The sequence below is a fragment of the Bubalus kerabau genome, chromosome 16 (genome assembly GCF_029407905.1).
Source record: "Bubalus kerabau isolate K-KA32 ecotype Philippines breed swamp buffalo chromosome 16, PCC_UOA_SB_1v2, whole genome shotgun sequence".
Lineage (NCBI taxonomy): Eukaryota > Metazoa > Chordata > Mammalia > Artiodactyla > Bovidae > Bubalus > Bubalus kerabau.
This window is the reverse complement of record NC_073639.1, coordinates 29,072,122-29,085,320: the sequence shown is the minus strand read 5'-3', so window position 1 is coordinate 29,085,320 and position 13,199 is coordinate 29,072,122. Positions and strand designations below refer to the sequence as shown.

Below are 13,199 nucleotides of genomic sequence, written 5' to 3'. Positions count from 1 at the left end.
CAGACAATAAAGAAGATAAAGAATCTGACTGCAATGTGGGAGACCTGGGCTTCTATCCCTGAGTTGGGAAGATCCCCTGGAGGAGGGCGTGGCAAGCCACTCCAGTAATCCTTGCCTGGAGAATCCCCATGGAACAAAGGAGCCTGGTGGGCTACAGTCCATGGAGTCACAAAGAGTCCAACATGACTGAGCGACTAAGCTAAAGGGTAGCTCTCAAGTCTTGAGGCTGGATGATTGGAAGAAGATTGCATCTGCAATCTCACAGTTGTGAGATGGTGTGAAAAACAAATGTGATTTCTTTTTTAAATTAAGATACTTAGACATGAAAAGTAGACACTGTGAAAGATGATAACTGAAAATACTAGTAGGTTGAGATATAATAGAACTTATTTTTGCATAGGAAATATTTGATCTAATGTATGTGTCCTTTAAGATGGCTCAGTGGTAAAGAATGACTACCAATGCAGGAGACATGGGTTTGATCCTTGTGTCCGGAACATCCCCTGGAGAAGGAAATGCCAGCCCACTCCAGCATTCTTACCTGGGAAATCCCATGGACAGAGGAGTCTGGTGGACTACAGTCCATAGAGTCCCAAAGAGTTGGACACAACTTCGCCAGTAAACAACAGCAGCAACAATGAGAACTTTAATCACTTTAAATATGTTATTTTAAATGCCATGATTAAAACTGTCCCTGTGTTATCAAGATTTCTGTGAGTTGCAGACCAGATGCTTCTAGGGAGTGATTTACTTTACTTGCGAATGTCTCTCTGTGAAAAAAGAAACCCTGAAGCAGTATTTTATTTTAAAAAATATTCACCAAAATCTTTATGTAAATCATATATAAATCTTATATATGATTAATATCAGTCTGTGATCCTTATAAGCCTAGTTTGTCTTTGTCAAAATTTATGAGAAAAAAAATGTCCGATGCTTTTCTAGAGGTTCCTGGTTTTTATTGCTGTTGATGGAACCAGAGGCTTGAGGTTGTTGGGATGGAATGACTTCTTTTAGCAGCTCATAAAACTGCTTTTTTTCTGTCACAATTATGCTTAGAATTGAGTTATCAGCCACGAAACATCCAGGCAGTCATTTTGGCTGCAAAACATTTTGTCACTCTTGGAAGATTTAGGGTGATGGAATGCAAACTATTTCCAGATGTGTGAAGTATAAACTCTGGATCCTTGCTTTTTCTCTGTGAGAAGACACAAATATGCTTTCCTTTGCATTCCCTGAACCCAGGCATTTCTTCCTAATTCATCAAAATTAATGAAAACCCCTCTACTTTTCTGTTTGACTTCTGTTGTCAAATAATTAGAGAATATATTTACATCCATAAACATTTGACTGTAATATTCTCCACTTTAAGAATGTTGAGAGGCTTTCTGTTTTGGCTGCAGCAATTCACATTTTTATTAGCTTTAAGGGCTTTTTTGTTTAAACCCTGCCTGCATTTTTTCTTTCATGCATTCAATGATTGCTGGCTCCTTTATATACCACTTTTCCCAGGCCCTTATACTTTGGCATGCCTTTCTCCTTCTGGAATGCTCTCTCATCTACAAATCCACTCCCCACCGTGTCTGCTTGGACATGCTCTCATCAATCAAGATTCAACTCCTTTTACTTAAATGGGAAGTCTTCTCAGACAACAATATATATATATATATATATATATATGTTCTCCTTGTAACTTCTTATAGGTTTTATATGTAATTGCTGTTTTTAAAATATCCTGTAAAACTAGTTAAGCTATTAAAAGGGTAGATCTCTTAGATAAGAAGCATGTGTACCTATTTTCAGTTCAGTTCAGTTCAGTTGAGTTCAGTCGCTCAGTCGTGTCCAACTCTTTGCAACCCCATGAATCGCAGCAGGCCAGGCCTCCCTGTCCATCACCAACTCCCGGAGTTCACTCAAACTCACGTCCATCAAGTCAGTGATGCCATCCACCCATCTCATCCTCTGTCATCCCCTTCTCCTCCTGCCCCCAATCCGTCCCAGCATCAGAGTCTTTTCCAATGAGTCAACTTTCGCATGAGGTGGCCAAAGTACTGGAGTTTCAGCTTTAGCATCAATCCCTCCAAAGAAATCCCAGGGCTGATCTCCTTCAGAATGGACTGGTTGGATCTCCTTGCAGTCCAAGGGACTCTCAAGAGTCTTATCCAACACCACAGTTCAAAAGCATTAAGGTCTCAAAACCCAGAACTTTGTCTGGAGTGAAGTAAATACCGAGAAAGGCTTATTAGGCTACATCAATGAATCAATAGATGAAACATCCTGAAACCAAAAAAGCAAGTGCATTTTTCTCTTCTTAGTTATTTAGCTATCTCCCCAGTTAACATAAATTAATATAATTACAGTAATCTCTGGATGGGAAAACAAACAACTCCCCCCAACATAACCATTTCCATTCCTAACATACACTGTCCTGGATTTCATCATCTTTCCACCTTCCATGATTTTCATGTTCTTTTATGCTGGCCTTACATATTTATTCTTTTCTGATTGGATCAATAACCTCTTAATCCTCATAGTTCAGTATCACCAACTGCTAATGTCACTAGTCTATATCTTTTTAATTGTCTGTCACATATAATTCACAAACATATATATGAACCTCAAGTAAAAATAAGGTAATCTTATACATGAACATAAAACACAATCCACTACAGAGAAACAAGTATGAGCAAGAAATTGTGGATAACTCAGGACAACTATGGCTAGACAAAATTTTTCTGGCTTTCCTGTAGGTTTTTGGGGTTTTTGTGTGAATTTTTAAATCTTTATTATTTTTGCTTTTCATCATTATCACGTAAGTTATTTTCAAATTTTTTCTTTATGCCATTGTGGCAACTAAAGAATATCTCAGATGCTCTTTTTTAAACAAAGATGCAAAATTTTTATTTTGCTCTATGAGAACTTTAGTATCAGACATGTAGGTACATTCATACTCTAGTCATATTTTATTAATGATATAGATATGTTACATATAAATATACGTTATTAATACTATTTAACCAGAATCTCTTACTGCCTTAACAAAGGTTAGTTATTTAAAATTTGAACTTGTTCCTAGATTTATTGTGATACTTTCCATAGATAGTAAATGTAATACATGACTTTTCCTTTTATTTTTTACTTTTATTGGGTGGTTAAATATTTGCAGTAATTAGGATAAACCTTAATCAAACACAAAGTTTACAGTTACGGAATGTAATATAACTGTTTAAGGATTTAAACCTTGTCATTTAATTAGAACATAACTAAAATGATTTTTAATGTTTAACAAGCATGATAATAATCTTATTTTAGCAATTTAGCATTTTTGTGATGTTTTAAAGCTGGGTTTTATTCACTGCTTATCAGTTTTCAAATCTCTAATTATCCTATTCTAGATTAATTTGAAAGGCCAAGAGGGAGGTAGTTTAATGAGTTTCCAGAATAGAACTGAAATGAGAATGTATATTTAGGTTTAATTTTTTAGAATAAATAATTAAAAATTATACTTCTTATGGAAAGAATAAAGAACATTTAATCAAATATGCTATAGCTACCTCACAGAACAAGTATCTGACTCAAAATCAGAGTTAAAATTTAATTATAAAACAAAAAAATTTAAATGACAAGATTGTATTCATGTATGATCATAGATAACTTATTTTTATATTTTATTTTTAATCTCCTTTTGAATTCCACCATTTTAACTTTAAAATCATTGTAGATGGAAATATGTACAAATTTATTATATGACACAGTGCTATGGAATAATTAGAGACGATAGTGTAATATTTTTCTAGGAAACACAGCATAACATTTTCCTAAGTGATAACTAGTATCATATGTGGGATCTTGTAACTGATGTTTTGAGACTAGGGTTGCCAGATTTAGCAAGTGAAAATACATGATACCCAAATATTGCATGGGGTATATAAACAATTATTCATTGTTTTTTTCTGAAATTTAAATATAACTAGACCGTCTGTATTTATTTGGCAACCCCACTCAAGAAGTTATTGATGCTGATGTCTATATTCTTAGATTCCTAACCCGTTCAGTGTTTTTTTTTTTTTCCCTAGATACAGAAAACTAGTGGTTAGCTTTCACTTTTCAGTGTGTTAGCATTTCAGTCCTCTTCTGACCATGTACTTCCTGTTATTAATTTGTTGTTTGTTTTGACATAGAAGCAACTGAATGATGTTAGGGGAATTCAAGTATATTAAATAAATAGCCAGACTTTTACACACAGTTTCTAAGTCATGTATGCTGTCTCTATTTTTTTGATAATAACCCTGTAAACGTCATGCTATTAGTATAATATTTTATTTACCAGCCCAAAGATTTTCCACTTATTTTCATAGCTTAGCTATCTAAAATGTTAAATTATTTAGAAATCTTATCCTTGTTTAAGTAGGCTATTAGTGGTTAAGAAATTAGATACATGGCTGTATATTTCTAAAATGAAGATCTTATGCATTTATTCTTAAATTTTTCCCATCTTTCATTGCTGAAATGTATGCTTGGTTTTCACATAAAAGATGAAGTTGTGCATGTCACTAATGGTTGGTTTAATATTGTGATACAGTGATGTTGGCTGTTGTAAATAAGCCTATACAGGTACAACATCCCTATTCTTAGAGGAGTGGCTAATGCCATGCATGAATTTTCCAAACTTTTGCTTGGAAAATTAATGTTATTTCAGCCTCACAGGGAAGTAACTAATTTTATCTCCCTATAATGTTGTTTTGAAGGAAACTACTTGAAATGTCAGTAAATATTATCAACTCCATAATTTTCAAAGAAAAAAAAAACCTGAACCATTTATTCTTTAAAGAAGCATATGGATATCTTGCTAGAAATTAGATTCACATGATAATGGTATTTGTCTAAGTTAAATGAAAGATCCTTTGTCATTTTTAAAAAGATAATTGAGTGGATTGCCTTCACAAAAAATTACACAGATATTTCTTTATTGCCATGTAAAGAATATAATTTTCAAATAGTCGTGGAATAAATCATAGTTTCTTTATCTTAGTACATTGTGGTAAAGTTTTCCAGAAATTTTTTCAATGACATTATGAACATGGAAACATTAGAGTTTCATTTCCTAAATATGTGCTTAAGTAGCTTCAGAGATTTAAAAAATAATTCTGTCTTCAGACTTGATTGTGAGATACCATTGAGGCAAGGGGGTTTTGTTTGTCAAAGAGATGATGGCTAAAGATTTCTGGGTAGGATCATGTCCTATTACTTTTTCCTCCTCAGGGAATATTTGTTAAGCTTACAAGGCAAAATTTCTGACATTTCTAGATAAGTTTGTAACACATCATTGAATCTATAAAATTTTATGCGAGTACATCATTATGATAAAATTTTTAAGCATATATTTTAATGTCAAATTTTAATTCTTTAGTGTTTAAAAATGATATTTAAAATATTGACAATTTTTGTGTCTAGATGATTACCATGTGTTTTTAAATATCTTGCTTAAATCAATTCAAATAATGATAAAGTATATTGTCTAATTAAAGGAGTTAATTACTATCTATTTTTTCTTGTAGATTTAAAAGCACTCATTTAATATAATTAATTACAGACAAAGATTTTCAAAGAAAACAAAATTGAGTTACTATAATTACCCCTACCCTGTTAAAAGTATTAATGATAGTTGACTAAGTTGCAGTAACCCATAGAATAGATATTTCTTGATGAAATATCTTATTGCCTTAGTAGGCTTCCCAGGTGGTTCAGTGGTAAAAAATCCACCTGCCACACAGAAGACTCAGGTTTGATTCCTGGGTCGGGAAGATCCCTTGGAGAAGGAAATGGCAACCCAGTCCTATATTCTTGCCTGGGAAATATTGTGGACAGAGCCGTAGGGCAGGCTACAGCCCATGGGGTCTCAAAGAGTAGGATACGACTTAGCAAAAGTATCTGCATCGCCTTTAATAAGAATATAGTTTTAAAGTATACATACACATACACATTACATATAAATCACATACACACAAATATACACAAGTATGTAGAAACTTCTAGAAGCCTATGGATCCTCTATCAAGAAGAATTTCATGGTGTTTCTGGAGACTCTCTTCCTCAAAGCTATGTGAAGGTAATGGTATTCTGTCATAATTTTGGACTGTGCTTGTAGACAAATAGAAGCCCATATTTTCAAGGCTATTAAATCTAACAACAAAACAGGCTTTAAAAATAAGTTCCAAGCAATACTAAATTCTGAAATTTTCACAGGTAATAAACTATGGACTTTGCATAGTGCATGAACTCTGCTTCACCTCAAGGGTAACTTCCAGCTTATGAAATTAATTCCATCTTTGCACAAACCATTCTTAATAAGCAAATGATGTCCAATTTATTTTTATTTTCTAATCTTAAATTGATATACGGTTTACATCATAACTAAAAAATAAATGTATTGGTAGCTAGATTCTTAGGTAAGATGGTGACTATTTAGGGGTGTCAGAGTTTTTAGACCTAAAGTGTCAATGTTTATCTCTTATTTTAGAAATGGTTCATTTTACTCATTTATTGATGTACATTTGTAATCCACAAAACTACACTTGCCGATTTCTTATCTCTTAAAATACCCTTGGGTTTATCTTTTAATTTAATAGATATTTAATAACTACAAAGCATATTGTAAGCGTTGCATGCCTATATAGATTAAACTAAAAAAAAAAAACACTTGGTTGTATGACATATTTCTTATATGAATGTTCTGAAGGCTTTTTTGAGTCATTTATTTCAGTTTCCTTTCTAAAAGATTAATCAGGTTTACAGGTGGAAATGTCCTTCTCCAAATGAACTCTTTCTAGATATATTCTATAATCTCTTAACTATGTCAAAGTAGAATAAAGAGGTATATTGTTTGATGAAAGGAAAAAAAATAAATTTAACATGAGGGTGGTGTGAAGAATATGCAATAAATATAAGAACTCAAGATTACATTGCTCTGAGCTAATGTAGTTAGAAAGACAATCTATATTATACTAACAGAAGGCTTTTGGTCTTTATAATTCATAATAAAGCATAGCATGTAATGGTTTTAATTATATACATATCTAACTTAAAATATTTTTGTAATTTTTGAGAGGGGGAAACATAATATGAACAATATGCAACTATATTGAAAAAGAAAAGCAATATGGGGAAGTGGGAAGATAAAAAAAAACAAAACAGCAAATTTTAATAGTTAATGAACTATGCTCATTTCAAAACTTCAGGGTTAAAGAGAAAAAAAAATTCTTTAGAGACATTTTTGAAGAGAATCTTCAAAAATGGTTTGAGAATGAGACAGAGGAAAGTTAAAAGAACTGATTATTCAGCTGGAAAGATCTCTAATGGGGGCTTGCTTTTAAATGCTCTTTCAGTTTATCATAGGCTATCACACAGGGAACAGAGAGCAGGTGTTTCAGACTCCTACAAGGGGGAACGGGCTTAAACTCTTGTGTGCTAGGTTGACTTTATACATAAAGAAGTGTCCTGACCGTGAGACTCATGAAACATTTGAATGACGTCCCAAGTCGCTTACTGATCTCAGCTTCTAGAAGTATTTCACTGTAGTGGAGAGTCTCAATCATGTGGGATATTTGAAGGCTGTTCTTTCTTTCAGTGGCAGAAATAGATTAGATCACTTCTTAAGCTTTATTTATTGCTTTAGCTTCTGTGATCTACACTGTCATAAAGTATAAAGGGTATTATGCTTCTTGTTATGAAAGCAGAGGAATGTGACTATCCAAATGATTAAATTGTCATTTTAATATATCATACAAAATTATTTTCACCAGACTATTATTAAATGATATTATGCTGAATAAATAGAATACCACTAGTGATTTTTTTCAATTATTTTTGAAACATACATATTTACAGTCATTCTTCTTAAGTCATTAGAATTTTTAACTGTCCAACAGTTTAATATCATACTTTACAAATTACTAAAGGCAACAACATGATTCTCCAATATAAGAAAAAATTTGCATCATGGAACTTTCATTGAAATTATACATATATGCTGAAAATATACATATATACATGGTAAATATATGCATACATATATGCTAAATTATGAGAAGATGGGTATTTGAATCTCTTCTACATTAATAATAATTTTTCATATGTAGTTAAGACTGTAAAATAGCTGTCTTAAATGTAACATTCTTATGACTCATTATGAAGAATAAATGCAGTGAATGAATCGAGGTAAAAAGGAATGGCAATCATCCTTTTCCTATTACTTTTGATTTGACTGAAAGTAAAATATTTCATTCATATCAAGTGATTAAATCCCCACATATGCTAATGAACAGCTAAGGAAAAATACATTTGTGAAATGAAAAGAAAAAGCAGAAATTCTTCAACTATGCTTTGATAATTCCAAAATATATATAGAATACATCAGAAAGCATAGAGATTCAATGTATTTGACCCATAGTCTGTAGCCTGAAATGTAACAGATGCATTGACATAATAGTTAATACTGTGGAACAACTGTCCTTGGTACAGAGCCTAAAATGTAAAAAGATTGATTTTTCTTTTTTATTATGTGCTGCTTGTTCAACCTTAATCCATACAACACCTAAAGAATAATCATTATTCAGTATTCAAACTTCTTAAAAGTTTTGAAACAAGATGTATATAACTGTAACTTTAGTAAATAAAACTTTTTATTTTCTCTAGCTTGTCTAGCAATCCTTAACATTTAGGAAATTAACTTTTGAAGTAAAAGAAATCTTCCCTCTCCATTCTAATTTCTTCTGACCATCCACCTCAGTCCTTACACTTGTCTTATTCACATTTGCATTCCTGAATTAACACATAGGTGGGAAAAGGTAAATGTAATGAAAGGTGGTTTATATTATTCAGAGCACTAGTGGAATAGGTGCACTTTAAATAAAAGCAGCACACATGTAACCCTAAGCAACAATAAAATAAACCTTTTAAGCTTTTGTTTATGTTTCAGATATTAATTATAACTGTGAACTATTTTCATAACACTATTTCTTTTGGTACTCTAAATCAAATAAACATATAATATCTATGCTAATAGCTTTTTTCATAAGTGATCTTTTAACCTAATTAGAAATATTTTACTGATTTAAACCTGAGTTAGGTTCACTAATTTCTGTATTTATACTAAGATGCAGATTTTCAGTATAATTCATTTTTTTCACATAAAGTGTTGGCTTATAGGTTGAAATTGGAGAAGGAAATGGCAACCCACTCCAGTGTTCTTGCCTGGAGAATCCCAGGGACAGGGGAGCCTGGTGGGATGCCATCTATGGGGTCACACAGAGTTGGACACAACTAAAGTGATTTAGCAGCAGCATAGGTTGAAATAGGTTATTCCTGACTTTCTTCTGGTTTTGAACTTTGTAGAATGATGGTTCTTATAAATCAATAGTTTCTGTTTTATACTGTTTAAGAAAAAACTTCAACCTGTAAGTAATATCTCCAACTTATTTTGAAAACAAAAATTATATTATTTGTAAGATGATGGTATATTCTGGGTTGTCGGAAAAGTGCAAGAGTATGTCTTCTGTAGTTATTAATACTGCTCTCTTTCAGCCACACAGTTGTTCAGTTTAGACAATAAGTTATTTGATCACAGCAACTATATGTTCTAATTCATTTTATAAGCCCAAGTTTCTATGATGGCTAAATATTTTAATTTCCTGGAGAATTTTAAATCTTGATTGATATATACAAAATAAAGCATTCATTCATATTTTCAAGTTTATCATGAAGCTGAGAATTTGAACACAAAGGCATATGGAAAAGTAGGATTTGATTTTTCGAAAAAAGCAAAGTTTCTATTTGCTCGAGAGTATTATGTGTAGCATTATGACCAGGTAATTTATAATAGCTACCATGTGGTCCCCTGTTACAGCTAACTCATTTTATAATTCATAATGTTATATATTATAAAATACATTTTGATTATTTTCAATACCAGTTAGTACACAGAATAAGTATATGCTTGTTTTCACTTTCATTTCTGTCAGTGGTGGTACCTGATTTTTATAATTTTATTTGATGTCTTTTCTAATAGGTGAACAAATGAAGAAATGCTTGATGATCTGGTCAGGAACTGAGTTTTTGAGGAGAAATAAATAAGATAGTCAGCAAAAATAAATTAAGAATAACATATAACTTGAAAATCTACTTGAAATGAGTAGAAATACTGTACAAGAGAAATTGAACTCATCAGCATGTTCTTACTCTCGTAAGAAACAGTAAAAATATAACTATCCACCGGATTGAAACAGTTCAGTTATGCTATTTAGCATAGCTCTTAATTTCTAATGAGATAGATATACATGTATATTTTAATCACAATTGAACTATCTTGATTTTTAGCACATTTTTATTATATATCTTATGTGCCAGATACTGAGCTAAAAGACACAGTTTCTCTTCTCATTGTGCTCGAGGTCAAATATTACAAAGATAATGAATAACTGGGAAGAAATAGCCTTTATTTTTTACAAATAAATAAAAACAAGATCATAAATCTACATGATTGGATATTCTGCTTCAAAACTCAATAGCACATTCAATAATATCTTTTTCTCCCCTCCGCCTCTTCCCACTTTAGGAGAAAACTGATTCCTTTGAGGGGATACACTTACCTTAAAAAATTATAGGCCATAAAAAGATTTGATCTTTATATGATTCTAAAAAATTAAATAAAACAAAACTTAAAAATGTGAATCATCCTTTAATTTTTAACTACATAAACACTTCCTGGTATAGTTTTCTCTTATTATATGTAGATTAAGAGTATGAAGTATAGAGCTTATTAAATTAAATATATATGTAGTTATTCATAGATATACTGAAGACTTATTCTGCAAATGTAAGGACTACAAATTTTTCCTCTATTCTGTGTATAGATAGTGAAGTGGGAATTGTTTTATACATAACCTTAAAAAGTTAATAACATAATTGGAGGTTGGTATTTAAAGCTCACATTTCACTTGCAAAACCGATTTGTATAAATGTCAAAATTGTCATTTTCAGAAAGTCAAACAGCAGAATGACTATGACTATTAGAAGCCAAAGGGACACGGAAATATTTTGCCATCACAGGGGTCTTTTACGGGGATACAACTTGTTTCTTACTGTATTTGTTTCTTTTACAATAATGTACAATTCTAACCACCAAAAGTCAGGCTGTTTTTCTTAGAGTATTTTTCTTTTCTTTTTCACAGCACGGAAAAGGATATGCTAGTCAATTCTACAGGACTTACCTGAAGCAGCATGATTTGCACAAAGTCGACCAACAAAAGCATCAACTTTTCAACTTCATTTATCTTGGCCATCCAGTTAGTTGTGTGTAACTGAGTATTAGATTGCCGGCAGAGTATCATGGCCAATTATAGGACCTAATTGCTCTCAGCAGGCCTGAGAAATGAGTTGAAATGTGCAGAACTGTAGAAACTTTAGGCAACTGATTTTGCCTCTCCGATCAGTGTGTGCCTGTTTACAGCACTATATATCTTTTCTCTCCAAATGTCACTGAGCCCTTTAGATGTTTATATTCACCACGAGAAGCCAGTCATAAAGATAAAGGAAATTTGTGCATTATAAATGCAATATCACTGTTTTAAACTTGACTGTTTTATATTATTTTTGTGTGATCAAGTGTTCCCCAAACTATTCCAACTTTACAAGAGAGATTGTGATTATGTTCTTTTCACCTGTGGGTTATAAAAAATGTTGTATTCTGAAGACCCACAAAATATCAAAGACATTCTGTAGTTTATACACCGTGTTGCAAAGTGTTTACTGTACTATTTCAAAGCTTCTAAATAAATATAAAATATATATATTATATTATATAATTTTCCTAAAATGTGGTACAACTCAGTTGGTTTTTAAATGGATTCATACAATCCGCATCATATAATAAAATAAAAGGTAATTCAGGGTCCCAAAGATAAACATACGAAGGAAAAGAAAATCATTAATAGTTTCCTCCCAGTTTTCATATCTTTTTCAGCCCTGTTTTTCCTTGTTTAAAAAAAAATGAAGCTCCAAGCTACAAAATTTTGTCAAGAACTCGTACTGAATTTTCAATGCCAAAGATATAGCTGTCGATGTTATCAAAAGAGCACTGAACATGTACTCTCAAAATATCTAACAATCTAGATAATCTCAATTCTACTTCTATGGCTTTGAATTTAGAATCATTTAAAGCTTTTATAAAGAATCTATACATTTACCTGTATTTGTTGTTAGCAAAAAAAAAAAAAAAAGCACTGGTGTCTGTACATTTTGTGGTGTAAAATATGTAGCTGAAAATTACTATTTTAAATGGAGTCCTCAATCATACAACTCACATAGGATTTTATTTTGCATAGTTTTGCATAGCTTCATGACTTCTAATAACACATGCTACACATATAAAATCTATAACTCTATATGAATATATAGAGATACATAAATAGTTAAACTGGTAAAGAATACCTATAAGATATAAAGGATCTCTAAATTTAAAACAAATAAATTTGGTATAGAAACGTGGTACATTACTGTTTCAGCATTATCTTATGTGTGAGAATTATAGTTTAAATGTAGTCATTATTTTATTAAAGAGAAAATTCTTCATGAGTCAGCCTTGAAAAGTGAAGTTTTCCTTTTATGTTTATGTTAACAAGTTGATTATTAAATTTAGTAATCTGCATTTTCCTCTTTTACATATATTCCTTTTATTATACTGCTGTTTATTGCTTGTTAAAGTACGAATAAGAAAGGGAAAATCAGAAGATGTGAGATAACCTTCTAAGCAAAAACCAGCTTTGTCACAGTTCTTCTCTAAAAAACTCCTTCAACATTATATCTAAATACTTTCCCAACCCAAATTGCAGACTGATTCTGAAATATTTTCCTTAATTTTAACTGATCACATGTTCAATGATAGTTTGAGCCAGACTGTTATTAAAGAACAGACTAAACTTGACACATAACAAATGTCTTCCACTTAATTTTGTGTCATTTGAATGGGGATATTTTCCTAGATTTATCAATAAAATGCATATAAATATGCATATATATTCCTAGGTCATTGCTGTGCATATTTGAGTGATATCTTGGTATCACTTATTTGTCTTATCAAAATAGATATTAGTATGTCACAATCCCAATCAATTTATGTAACGAAATAATCTATGTAATGTTCCAGG

At 31.6% G+C, this 13,199-nt stretch overlaps 1 protein-coding gene across 1 annotated transcript in view; it reads left to right on the top strand.

Moving 5' to 3' along the window:
• Positions 1 to 12,648, top strand: part of PCDH10 (protocadherin 10) — a 42,207-nt gene extending 29,559 nt beyond the window's left edge. The window contains exon 5 of the mRNA XM_055550006.1: positions 11,226 to 12,648. Within this exon, the coding sequence (XP_055405981.1) occupies positions 11,226 to 11,245 (20 nt within the window). The 3' untranslated portion in view covers positions 11,246 to 12,648. The remainder of the gene's footprint in view (positions 1 to 11,225) is intronic.
• The last annotated feature ends 551 nt before the right edge of the window (positions 12,649 to 13,199 follow it).